The sequence below is a fragment of the Aethalodelphis obliquidens genome, unplaced genomic scaffold (genome assembly GCF_003676395.1).
Source record: "Aethalodelphis obliquidens isolate GAN/ISIS:26980383/991018 unplaced genomic scaffold, ASM367639v1 scaffold7, whole genome shotgun sequence".
Taxonomy (NCBI): Eukaryota; Metazoa; Chordata; class Mammalia; order Artiodactyla; family Delphinidae; genus Aethalodelphis; species Aethalodelphis obliquidens.
The window spans coordinates 43181011-43194683 of NW_020837951.1; the positions used below are offsets into that span (position 1 = coordinate 43181011).

General features: G+C 39.3%; 2 protein-coding genes across 7 annotated transcripts in view; one reads left to right on the top strand and one right to left on the bottom strand.

Moving 5' to 3' along the window:
* Positions 1–13673, top strand: part of PRUNE2 (prune homolog 2 with BCH domain) — a 272472-nt gene that overhangs the window by 244179 nt on the left and 14620 nt on the right. For 3 of the 5 annotated variants that reach the window (XM_027105655.1, XM_027105657.1, XM_027105656.1), the window contains 5 exons: positions 2333–2435; positions 3084–3215; positions 4586–4672; positions 8901–8999; positions 12434–12469. In XM_027105655.1, coding sequence (XP_026961456.1) covers positions 2333–2435; positions 3084–3215; positions 4586–4672; positions 8901–8999; positions 12434–12469 — 457 coding nt within the window. The remainder of the gene's footprint in view (positions 1–2332; positions 2436–3083; positions 3216–4585; positions 4673–8900; positions 9000–12433; positions 12470–13673) is intronic. The other 2 variants (XM_027105658.1, XM_027105659.1) reach the window with 1 other exon arrangement.
* Positions 1–13673, bottom strand: part of GCNT1 (glucosaminyl (N-acetyl) transferase 1) — a 199892-nt gene that overhangs the window by 11388 nt on the left and 174831 nt on the right. For both annotated transcript variants that reach the window (XR_003432632.1, XR_003432633.1), the window contains exon 3: positions 9413–9529. The gene's annotated coding sequence lies outside the window, so the exon portion shown is untranslated. The remainder of the gene's footprint in view (positions 1–9412; positions 9530–13673) is intronic.

Sequence of the window (13673 nt, forward strand, 5' to 3'; positions counted from 1 at the left end):
GGTTTTATCTTGTTCCTTCATCTGGGACATATTTCTTTGCCATCTCATTGTGTCTTAACTTTTTGTGTTTGTGGTCTCTGTTCCTCCAGCTGCAGGACTGTAATTCTTCTTGGTTCTGGTGTCTACCCCCGGTGGGTGAGGCTGGTCCAGGGGCTCGTGCATGCTTTCTGATGGGAGGGACTGGTGCCTGCCCACTGGTGGGTGGAGCTGGGTCTTGTCCCTCTAATGGGCAGGGCCAGGTTAAGTGGTATATATATATAGGCAGCTGTTGGCTCAGGATGACTTTAGGCAGCCTGTCTGCTGATGGGTGGGGCTCTGTTCCCACCCTGTTGGTTGTTTGGACTGAGGTGTCCCAGCACTGGAGCCTGCAGATTGTTGGGTGGGGCCAGGTCCCAAACTGGCAACCTTCAGGAGAGCTCACGCCAATGGGTATTCCCTGGGGTGTCCACCAACAGTGTCCTTGCCCCCACAGTGAGCCACAGCCAATTTCCCCGTCCCCAGTAGACTCTCCAAGATGCGCAGGTAGGTCTAGCCCAGGCTCCTGTGGAGTCACTGCTCCGCCCTGGGCCCCAGTGCACATTAAACCTTGTGTGTGCCCTCCAAGAGTGGAGTCTCTGTTTCCCCCAGTCCTGTGGAGCTGCTGTGCTAAAGCCCCACTGGCCTTAAAAGTGCCAAATGCCTGAGGGGTCCTCCACCCGATGCCAGGCCCCCAGGCTGGGGAGCCTGATGTGGGCCTCAGAACTCTCACTCCTGTGGGAGAACCTCTGTGATATAATTATTTTCCAGTGAGGGATTTGATTATATCATGAAAGAACCCCTCCTACCGTCTCATTGTGGCTTCCTCTTTGTCTTTGGGTGTATATCTTTTTGTGTTAGGGTTGAGTCTTTTTTGTCAATGGTTGTTCAGCAGTTAGTTGTGATTTTGGTGTTTTCGTGTGAGGAGGTGAGCTCAAGTCCTTCTACTCTGCCATCTTGTCTCTGCCTTTCCTGGTGTCTCTCAGAAGAATACTTTTGTACTTGTTTTTAAGAGGGATTCATTACGCCTATTTTTTTCTTTTAATGAACTCTTTTCATTGTGCTGAGCCTGAACTGTGTATTTTTGTGGTGTTAGGGTGGATTAGTGACACTAATCCTATCCTTTGCGGATTTCTATTCAGTTATGGCTCTTCCTAAATGAAACTGTTTGTGGAACAAACACTTCTTATATTAAAATATATCTCCTGCCATTTTCCTTCATACCACATTCTAAAAAAAAAGTTAGTAAATACCTGCATTTCGGAAAAGATGGGACTAAAGCAAAAAATCCAGAGGGAAGCTATTCCAATCCTGTTTTGCAAATATGTGTTGCATCAGGTATATACTTATGTAGGTAGCATCTTCTAAGATATGTAGCATAAACATTGTCTACAGCAACCTCAAATTAGTAATATACGCAAACCCATAATTTGATGTATTTGTAGTTGGTATCACTTTCTTCCCCCACCTCTTTTGTGGTAGAGTCATACTCTCTATCCTTGTAGAGAACATCTTATTAAACTGCTTTTCAAGAGTTAAGCCCGTCCAAATCTATATCCAGCCAGTATTTTACTGCCTTGTAATCACCAGAAGGGTATTTAGAGTTCTGAAAAAATGAAACACACTGAATTCTGATCAGGCTTGAGGGTGTGTCCTGTCCTCCTACTCAAAGCTTTGAGGAAACCTCTTTAATGTTTCTGAAGTCCAGAACTATGTTATATGACACAAATCACAAATGTTTAAAAAGGGATATTAAAAAATAAAAATACAGTACATTGAGATTCCAGAGACAAACCTGTGGAGACCTGACCAACCCTTGCCACGAATTTCAAAGATGGGCTTTCAAGGAACACCGGCTTGCTACAACTAGGATGAACTAAAGAGGATCAAAGAGAACCTCTTTCTTAGCCATTAAAAGAAACAGTGTTATATAAATTAGCTTTTTTATTACATAAATTAGATGCCCTGAAGTCAAAAAGTGTTGCCCCACCATCTTGTGATAAGTTGAATACTTCTAACACACTTATGACTGTGTACAACACGTATAATCATCCTTAATACATGGACACCCTATATATGCAAATATATTCACACTATTTAAGAATCTATACAACTTACATCTTAACCACTGAAAGATAATTATACGTGTATATACTTATAGAAGTATGGTCTATATAATACTCATTTAAAGATGTACCTAATACATGCACATACACACTCTTGCCAAGGCTTCCAGATTTATCCTTTAGGTTAAATATCTTGTTAAGAGCTTTCAGTTGGTTACAAACTTTTGTTTGTCTTTTTGTTTGTCCTCTAGGATACTACGGGGATGGCCTAAATGCCATCATTGTGTTTGCTGCCTGTTTTCTGCCAGACAGCAGTCGGGCGGATTACCACTATGTCATGGAAAATCTTTTCCTGTGAGTGATATTTACAACAAAATGTTTTCAGTTAATGTCTGTGGGCATGCAATGGCAGATAGAGCATCTTTAATAAAAGGAGATAGATGATGTAGACTATTCTAAGCCTTTGATTAAAAGTTGATGAAATCTGTGTCAAGGAAAATTGCTCAAGAGACCAAAAGCTTCAGAGGGGCTGTTTTGTCTGTAGAATGAATTGAAAACAAAATGAACACAGTCTGGTCTGCATTTTAAAATTCTGTAACATTTCCTTTGGGTGAAGTATTATTTTTGTTCTCTGATAACATGTTCTTAGCCAACTGATGGTAACCTGACCTCATTTATATCTGCCTTTATTTAATCTGACTTGCCCTTAGTATATAATAACACTGCTGACATTTTTGAAAGTCAGGTTTCTAACCTACACATTTTTCAAGTGTACCTGCATTAAAAAAAAAATGAAAAAAAGATAACTGTGCAAATAAATGAGTAATACTCTCAGAGAGTTGATCTTAGGGAACTGCATTCTTCTCAAGCTGAAGAGGGAATGTGTGCAACCGTTCTTAAATATCATGCACCCTGTAATTTAAATGTTATATAATTATGGTGAAATAAGATGAACTCTTCCATGTGGGAACTGAAAACACTTACCTTTCTTCCTGTGATCAGATATGTAATAAGTACATTAGAGCTGATGGTAGCTGAAGACTATATGATTGTGTACTTGAATGGTGCAACCCCAAGACGGAAGATGCCAGGGCTAGGCTGGATGAAGAAATGCTACCAGATGATTGACAGACGGTATGTGGGCTCCATAATCTAATCACTATTTTGACTGCCTCAGTGACTCCCATCTCCAGTGACCCCCATCTCCAGTGACCTTTTAATTTACCAAAGATGCGATCACAATTTAGGAACATTGAATTAATGCTGATTTGAGATAATAAATTATAAAAATATTAATAAGTGTCACTTGATGCCCCAAATTTGAAATAAAGCAGATCTTCCCCAGATTTTGTTAAATGTTGTAATCTCAAACTTGGCAACAAGTATTTTAAATATGCATATGCTGTTGCCATATGGAGGTGCAATTTGAGCTGATAAGCCAAAGTCCATGATTCTTTACTAGTATCATGTAACCTTGCGGCCATTCTTGTGCACTAGGACTGTTGTGACTTAGGCAATCCTACTGCTCTTATTTCAACATTCACTGTTAATTCTGGCCCATATGGTGCCTTTGTGTGCCCCTTCCTCAAGATACGTCACTTCTATCCATACTGGTTTTATTAGAACCAAACACGTTATTGCCATCTACAGGAAAATTGTCATAATAAGCATACAAATTTATGATGTCTTCCATATGTGTGGCTTCCCCTCAGATGTGGCTCCCTGTATAGCAACACGTGAGTGTCCTGTTATAGTAACTAAAATCCATTAATCATCTAAACATACATAAAGTAGCATTGCTAATGCTGAAAAATATGCCTGAATGTACAAAACGCTAAAATGATTATCTGAAGGCCAAACAACCACATGATATACTGTTACCATTTCCACTCTACAGAAGAAGAAACCCAGGCTCAGTAGAACAAATTGGCTAAGTTGCTAGTAAGAGTGTATTCATTTCAAAATAGTAAAAATAATGCTGACAAAAATGAAAAACATCGTTAAACAAAAACATGCCATATGGTTATAGATTTATGCACTCCAAGAATACAAAAATTCTATTTTACATTTATTCTTATGGGAAACTGAGGTTTGAATTACGCATGTTTCAAATTATATCTCAAAAGGCATTCGTTTGATTGATCATGGCATTCTGTACCTTCCTACCAGATAACAGTAACTTACATAGAATCCCCTAATATCATATATATATATTCTTATTTGGGGATATACTTTCTGTTTTAACTCCCACTCAAAATAGGTTATGAGTGGGCTTCCCTGGTGGCGCAGTGGTTGAGAGTCCGCCTGCCGATGCAGGGGACACGGGTTCGTGCCCCGGTCCGGGAAGATCCCACATGCCATGGAGCGGCTGGGCCCGTGAGCCATGGCCATGGAGCCTGTGCTCCGCAACGGGAGAGGCCACAACAGTGAGAGGCCTGCGTACCACAAAAAACAAACAAACAAACAAAATAGGTTATGAGTAATTTTTTTTCTTTTCACAATAGGTTGCGGAAGAACTTAAAATCATTCATCATTGTTCATCCATCTTGGTTCATCAGAACAATCCTTGCAATTACACGACCTTTTATAAGGTATGGTCATTACTGTAGTAAAAGTAAACGTACTAGTTTTTAAAAATATGTATTCATTGTCTTCTGAACAAAAATTCATAAACCAAGAGAGTAGGAAAATATGTTTGCCTCTGCCTTTCCTGAAAATATACTTTGGACTACCCAGCAAGAGACTCTAATTAAGAGTGAGCATATTTTCGCAGTGAATATTTTCCCCCCATAATTATAAAACATGACTTTTATACTGCTTGCTGTAAACACAGAAGATAAAATAGTGAGGTTTCTGTGCCATATTACAAAAGGGAACAGATAGTACTTTTAAAGTAATATATGGTATATGGTAGAGAATCAAAGAGGTAGAGTAACATAACAATGAAAATAAAGACACACCAGGGACAGAAACAGACGCCAGGTCTTGTCTTAATTGTTCTATTTCTTCTGAACAAATCCCACGTAGGTTACCAAAGGTAGGCAAAGCGTCTGAGCGGCCATTTTGAGAGCTTTGTTTTGATTATCCATAAGGCTTCTTGGTTTAAATTCACTTCAAATCAGTAAATATTTGTTTATCATCTATTCTGTGTTGGGTGCTGTATAACCTTACATTTCAGTGATGAAAAGTAAGATATGCCTTTTATATAGTAAGAATGAGACAGTTAAATGAAAGGGACAGTACAGGTTTTCTGGAGAGCTTTACAAAATATAATAAAATAGGGAGGGGCAAGATAGGGGTATGGAATTAAGAGGTACAAACTAGGTATAAAATAAATAAGCTACAAGCATATATTATACAGCACAGGGAATATAGCCGACATTTTATAATAACTTCAGTGGAATATAGTCTATAAAAATAGGGAATCACTATGTTGTATGCCTGAAACTAATACAATATTGTGAATCAACTATACTTCAGCTAACTAGAACAATGTCTTCCCTAACGTCAGGATACCAATCAGATAAATTGAAATTTTTCCATCTCCAAGTTATTAATGAATCCCTAAGAAAAATTCTGATCACTTTACTTCTGGAGAAAACAATTAAAGGTTAAAATCCTTTATATTTTTTTAATGTAGATTTTACTGTGCCTTCCAGAGTCCACCTTTTCTGTTCCCTGTTCACTTATTTATTTAGCATTCCCATCCCCTACTTCCAAAAACTGAGCAGTAGCAGGATTCAACCTAGTCTTCCTCTGGCAAAGATTTCTTTACCATACCATGTTATATTACTTTAAAAAATAATATGAGCTTTTAAGATGTACAAAAAGCCACTTATTTTAAGATTAGCAGAAAATGCTTTGACAGGGGAGGAGGAAGAGCTTATATAAACTTTAATGCGTAAAAAAGCAAGCATTAGAATTGATATTGATTCACTGATGTTTATTTAATAGTTCAGCTCTAATTATAAAACAAATATATTTCTTCCTGATAAATACTTGTTATGGTAAGAGTATTGAAAACAGATTGTAAGTCAACATTTATTGAAGGGCGTTTCAAGATAATAATTACAACAAAAATAATAAACTTATAGCAAGTAGTGTTGCGGTAGATCATGTATAATAATGGCCTACCTTTACTGAGTGCTTACATGCATTATTTTATTTAATCCTAATGACAGTCCTCTGAAGGAGGTACTGCTTACTATTTCTGTTATATAGGAGAAAACCCTGAGGTTCAGTGAGGTCAAATAAATTGTCTAAAGCAGGAGCCAGCAAAGCCATTCTGTAAAGGATCAGATATTAAGTATTTTCCATGTTATGGGCCATACAGTCTTAATCACAACCACTCAGCTCTTCCATGGTAGGGTGAAAGCAGCCGTAGACAATATGTAAATAAATAAGTATGGCTGTGTTCCAATAAAACTTGATTCATGAATACTGACATTGAATTTTCTGAAATCTTTTACATGTCACAATATTCTTCTTTTGAGCATTTTTCAACCATTCAAAAAATGTAAAAACCAGTCGTAGCTCAAGGATGTAAAAAAAAAAAATCATAAGCTGGCTTTGGCCATGGTTTGCCAACCCCAGGTCTAAGGTAACACAGCCAAGAAATGATAGATTCAGGCTTTGAACCCAATGTCTGCGTAATTCTAAAGAACACACGTTTCAAGCACTTAAACACCGTGTTCTACAATTTCATCATGTAAGACCCTCTTTAAATATCCCTCTGTAAATCAGTCTACATCAGTGTCATCAATTTTTTGAACTGAAAAAAGGAGGTCACTAAGATGTATTATAGGTCTTTTCACTGCTAAAGGGTAACACCTATGATAGAGGTATATGGTAAGTTTTTTTTTTAATTCATGTATTTTTTAAATTGAAGTATAACTGATTTACAATGTTGTGTTAGTTTCTGGTGTACAGTGAAGTGATTCAGTTTTATATATATACATATATATATGTATATATAAAAAACTGAATATGAAAAAGAATATATATCGTATTTCCATTATGGTTTATTGCGGGATATTGAATATAGTTCCCTGTGTTACACAGGAGGACCTTGTTGTCTATCTATTTTATATATATAGTAGTTTGTATCTGCTAATCCCATACTCCTAATTTTTCTCTCTCCCCTCAAATGCCTTTTTTTAAAATGAATCGTTTGTGTCAAGCATTGGGTTAGGTGCTGGAGCCTGAGAAGTTAAATAGCTCTGTTGCTGCCCTCAGGGAGTTCACAGCCGGGCAGCTGACATAGGAGGACTAGAAAACAGTTATAATACAGGGTACAAAGGAAGCGCGATGAGGCCTGATAACTCACGGTGAGTGTGAGTTTTAAGGTAACAGGTGGAGTGTGAAGGCTGAGAGTCTGCATCAAGAGAGGCTTTCCAGAAGAATGTGCCCTCAAGTTGAGTTCTGAAGACTAACAGCATTGGCTAGCTAAAGCCAGGTAGAGGAAACAGCAGGTACCAACACACCAAGAAGGAGGTACCATACACCAGGCATATTTAGAGAACTGTACATTCCAGTGTGGAGGTGTCCCCCCTTGCATAACTAACTTCTTCTGCCTTTTTATTCCACCCCCTCCATCTTTCATCAAAACCTGAATTTAGCTTGAAAACTCTGGAGGAAGGAAGTGGCCTAAGGTAGCATATTGTTGGTAGTGTGTGTTCACCCAAGGCTGATCAGGACGACTAGAAGTGACTTTTGGGAGATGAAGGTTGTCCACAAGTCACAGCCAGTGGCCCAGGGTCAAAACTGCGAGTAAAATGTGAAAGACAGATGTATGGAGAACTGACCTTGAAAAGACTTCCTATTAGAATACGCAGTAGTTGAACAGAAGACAGTACAGTTGGCAGGTGGCACAGCATCCTCCCAGTAGACCGGGGAGGCCCTTTCATTGGAGAACATTCAGGAAAGTTTGATGCCTGATCAAATTCCCTTTCAACTGGAATGATCTATTTTTAGAATTAGCTTGCTGTTACACCAACAATATAAAAATGCCTTCCTTCTTCTTATAAAACATCCAATCATTATAAAGACCAAGTTCTTCCTTCAGCAACTACCGACTCTTGTGCCCAGCCCCCTTCCCCAGAGGCAAATTCAGCGGTCTCCTTGCAAGTTGTTTTCTATGCGTTTACACACATCTAAAATGACAACGTTGAGATGAAAGCCGTCTGTCATTCAAATCCGATGACTGGAACACTGTTTTTTGAACATTGTTTCATCTGGAATGACCTTTCAAGATTTAAAACTTTAAAAAGTATATATATATTTAAAATAAAAGTACAACTAAAAAAATAAGAGGAAAACAGGTTGATATATATTTTCAAAATATATCAACCGTGGTAGATTCTGAAAGAACTAATGACAAGATTTTTGTTTGCTAAAAACAAACAAGCAAACAAAGGGAAACAAACCATAAACCAGTGACAATTCAGAGTGGCAGGAACCACCGGGAGGCCATGCAATGTGTGGACCCTGCAGTCAGGCTGCCCGGGTTTAAATCTAGGCTTTGCCACTTACTGAAGGTGAAATCTGGGCAAACACTTAACGCCATATGTTTTAAGTCTCCTTATCTTTAAAAAGAGAACGATAATAGTATCTACCTCATTAGGCTATCAATCATAGGAAATAAAAGAATATATATAAACCAGTTAAAACAGTGTCTGGCACGTAGTAACTACTGAAATAATATAGCCATTCTTCTTAGGAAGAGTTCTGGGACAAGGTGATAAGAATTTTCAAGAAGAGGCAGCAGCCTGAGAAGGGATGGAGGAGCGACTGATATCTTTTTTCTTTTCTTTTTTCTAGTTCAAAGTTCAGCAGTAAAATTAAATACGTCAGTAGCTTATCAGAACTCAGTGGGCTGATCCCAATGGATTGCATCCATATTCCAGAGAGCATCATCAAGTAAGTCCTGATGGTTTTGAAGATTTGGGGAGAAATACTGCATGTCTGGAGAAGGAGATTAGGAAATAACTGATTTATAAAATATGGGGAAAGGGCATTACCTTCTATTTAAAACGAATATTAAATATTCTCCAATAAATATTTTCCTTTCTTATAGCCTAGCGATAACTGTTCTGTTCTTTCAGATCTTCTTTCACATAATCTTCTATTGGTGTTACTGAAATTTCCTCATTTTTATCTTGAATTTACTACCATTTTGGAGAAAGCCTGAATTTAACATTAATCAGCATATTTGTTACTTGTGTCTAGCATGCCACACAGACCCAGTGTGTTTCATGCATAGCCTGGATTTCTTTACTGCCTTACATAAAGTAATTTATCGGCTTGACCCTAGGAAAAGAGAAAAAAATTACCCTTTCTCTGTTTTCTTCTCAGTCCTTTTTCTTCATGGTTCCCTTCAGGTGAAAGATAAAGCAGAGTGGTGGGTGGTGCAGTTAGGAATGACCTCCTTACTCAGTACAGGGTAAAGCCTGTGGGAAGAAAGTATGGATACTGAAGGTTGTAGGATTAGGCTGCAAAAATAATACAAATAAAAAGTTAACCGAACAACTGCTTGGAGCTGGGACTTAAAAACATGATGCTGGAGAATGAACCCTCCTAACTGGTTCATTGTTGCAAAAGAGCTATTGTTTACTGTCGATCATGTTTTTCATCCACTGTGTCTGATTCACTAGCTTTCTGTGTGATTAAAACTGGGAGGAATCTAACCATCAGCTCAAGAGAAAACAGTCAAGGATACCCCATCTTCCTCCATAAGATGGAGAGCGAAAGTGACCTCCCAATTTGGGCTTCCAAAAAAGAGTCCCCTCACTTAAAAAAAAAAAAAGGGCACAGAAACTGGAAGGAAAAGACTCTAATGTGTCTCTGCTGTGCTAGGCATAGAAGTGCTCTATTTATATCTTTTATTTAATCCCCACAGTAAACCCCCGTTTACGGAGAAGGAAGACAACTTAGGAAGGGGACGTTACTTATGCAAAGTATAAGTAGGAACAAGGAAGAGATGGAACTAGAATTCAAATCCAGGTCAGCCTGGCACCGCAATGCCCATGCCCTTTTCTAGTAGATTTCTTTACTTCCCTTAAAAAACCATCTAAAGTCAAAACTCAGAAGCAGCTGCGTTTGGTTTTCCGGCATCCCAATATCAGGTAAGAACAGAGGATACCGACTGGGTTGAGGACTGCCAGTTAGCTCAGCTGAATCAAGCAGAGTGTTCATAAGCTCCTAATGGTGGCTTTAATCCTCACTAGCTTCATAGAGTCCCGAAACCAGCACACCTTCTAGCTCTAGCCTGCTGCCTCAAAAAAGGAACCCCATCTCCAAAACCCACTCCTAGTCTTTAAATGTAAAAGTACTGGAGCACCCACCTCCTATAATGCCGTCTCCCTTTGCAAAAGATGACAAGGACCTTCCCTCGTCAAGTGGAAATGAGCACTGGACATTTTCTAGGTAAATATGGCAGTGCTTCCCCGGTGTGGCAAGTGGAAAAAGAGAAGAAGAGTGGGCTTTGAAGGCTTAGCATTAGGTTTGAACCTTCCCACCTCCCTCTCTGAGACTTCAGGAAACCTATTTAAAACCCTGAGTCAGGGCTTCCCTGGTGGCGCAGTGGTTAAGAATCCGCCTGCCAATGCAGGGGACACGGGTTCGAGCCCTGGTCCAGGAAGATTCCCCACGCGCGGAGCAACTAAGCCCATGCGCTACAACTACTGAGCCTGCACTCTAGAGCCCACGAGACACAACTACTGAAGCCTGTGCACCTAGAGCCTGTGCTCCGCAACAAGAGAAGCCACCGCAATGAGAAGCTCACACACCGCAACGAAGAGTAGCCCCCGCTCACTGCAACTAGAGAGAGCCTGTGCGCAGCAACAAAGACCCAACGCAGCCAAAAATAAAATAATTAAAAACAAACAAACAAACTCTGAGTCTCAGCTTCAGCATCTTTAAAATGAGAAAGTAAGGAGCAATGGAAAGGTCCTGAGGACTGAATGAGAACAGTGTACGTAAAGCATTGAGGAAGCCTGGCACAAAGCTGGCAATCCAGAATGCTATTTATTGTAATTGTGTTGCTTTTAGAGACTTGCTATTTATACAGGGAAGTTTAGTTGTTGAGAAGTTAAACATGCCAGAGGAGCTTTTCATTCATCTACACATGTCAGTTTTCAAGGGCTCCATTTGGGAAAAGTTTCTTTGGCAGGAAGGGCTTCATTTGGAAAGAGTTTCTTCTGGAGGAAGAAATTTACAACCATGCCCGCCCTCCCCATGTGTCCATGATTGATCTCTCCTGTCTTTTGTAATCCATCTCCTCTGGATGTCCTTTCTCTCATTTCTGTGACTGACCCTCATTGCCTCATTTTCATATTATGCCATTTTCAAATTGATAGCAAGCCATAGCTCCTTCCCGTTACACAATAGCATTCAGAGGGTCTGATCTCATCCAATCCCAAGACCAATATTCAGCTGGGATGGAGCCTGTCATCAAAGGGCTTAAATGAAAGAAAAACGAGCCCAATCTGGAATCAGATTTATAATCACTGATTACAGGCGATTCTTATTATTTGTGGCAGTGATGTTCTTACAAGATTTGAATAAAGTACTGAACCGTTGTTTCTAGGGGGCATACAGGGCTGAGTTTCTGTGAGTACTCAGTCACCACATTTTCATTGACCGATTAATATATAAACTTGTTCTATTGCGTTTCTGTTTAAAGATATTTTATTTGACCTGTACTGTTGATTCGCTAACATTGAACTCAGGGCCAACAGCACTGTAACTTGTGCCTGAATAAAGCTTATCTAACACACATATATCCTTCCCTAAGGCACACCACAGCCTCCCTGTGCTTAGGAATACTAGATGGTACTTAAGCACAATGTTTGGGGAACGTTTTTAATAAAGAAAGAGATCGCCAGCAAAAAGCACAAAAATGAGAAAAACATGACACTTCAGAGACTGTAAAAAGCCTACTTGTTTGCAGCAAAAGAGCTGAGACGAGAAGGCGGAGCCTCGCCTAGTTCCACATCAGCTGGGAACCCACAGGTCAGGTGACTCAAATTTCTGGTCACTCTGTGAACATCCACAAGTGACCATGAAAGTGCCGTAAGTACTGCTTTAGAGGTTGTAACTATGGTTTAGCAAGTAGGCGAATTTGCAAACACGGAATCTGCAAATCATGAGGATTGGCTGGATATAATCATAAATTCGAAATCATTGACTATATCTAATAAAAATAAGATTTCTCCCCAAAGGCAATTTGATTACTCTTTGGGTAGGCTTTTCCTCTCATGTTTTGACTGTTCTGTAAAACACTGACCTGTCATTTTTTTTCCATCTGTCTGTCTGCTCGTTTTCCTCACTGCATTCATTTTTTATCCTGTAAGGTACGATGAAGAGAGATCTTATAAGAGAAGTGTGAGGTAAAAGTCTCCTGATCTACAGTTCACGCTGGGTCCTCTGTGTGTGTACACCAGTGTCTTACTTGTGGGTGACCTCAACATGCTATCAGAGCAGAGGTCCTCGTACCAGTCCCTCGTAGTATATCATTTCCAGTCTTTGTCTTGTGTGTAAAAAAAGCTGTTGAGGTCAACCTAATTTGCAACTGAAACCTACTAAACCAGACCCGTCCCTGACTTGGCCCAGGCTGCAAGCTAACTTTAACTGTCCCCAGCAACTGCTATGGCTGTTTCCAGCTTTATTCAGCCAGCATGTTGCCAATTTTCTTGCAACGTTTATATCTATCATCTTTATGAAGGACTTTGCAAAAGAAACGTACATAAACGTTGAATCGGAGTTCTGAAAACACCGTATTTAATTGAAGGAATGTGTCTCAGTGCTCCAAAGGTTGGTTTTTAAAAGCACATACGCTCCACTTATGTCTGGCTCTGCTTTGCTGGGTGACTCTTCTCACGCTCTGCTTGCTTTTTTGTTTCTTTTCTACACTGCTAATTTTTGCTCATGCAGACTGGATGAAGAACTGAGGGAAGCATCAGAAGCAGCTAAGTAAGACTTGGTTTCCATTCAGCAGCTGGCAGTGATGTTGGCTTGCATTTCAGGAATGAATTGGGAGGACCTGCATGCCTGGTGTTTTATTCTTGCATCCTGACAATACTGCCCTTTAAAAGTTTCCTTTGTTCCATGATAGATGTAATTTCTCTTATTTGTACTACAGTCTATTTGCCCCCCACACCCTCCCCCGCCATGATCTTGGTTATCTTGGTCATCTTGTTACTGTTGTTTAGTTTCTTTTAAAAATATACATGCAATTTTAGGCACTACAGCAAAAGAAACACATCGCAGGCACTGCCACATATAGTATAACATCCAGATGATCGCTTGGCTGTATTGAGGCAATAAACCTCACCAGTTCATACTAATGCAGAAAAATGATGGCAAGTTGAATTTTGCAATAGTTTTGTAGAACCAAATTCACGAATTCCCAAGATTTTTTAAAAACACCTTATTTAGTGACTGGCAAATACAGCTTAACTAACAGCTTCTGAGCTATTTGGATGAATAAAAAAATTATTGCTCACTATTATTATAGTTTTCAAAACAGCAAAATCATAACTTTAATGCAAATATAAAACGAATACATGCCAATGACTTTGTTCAACTAATTAT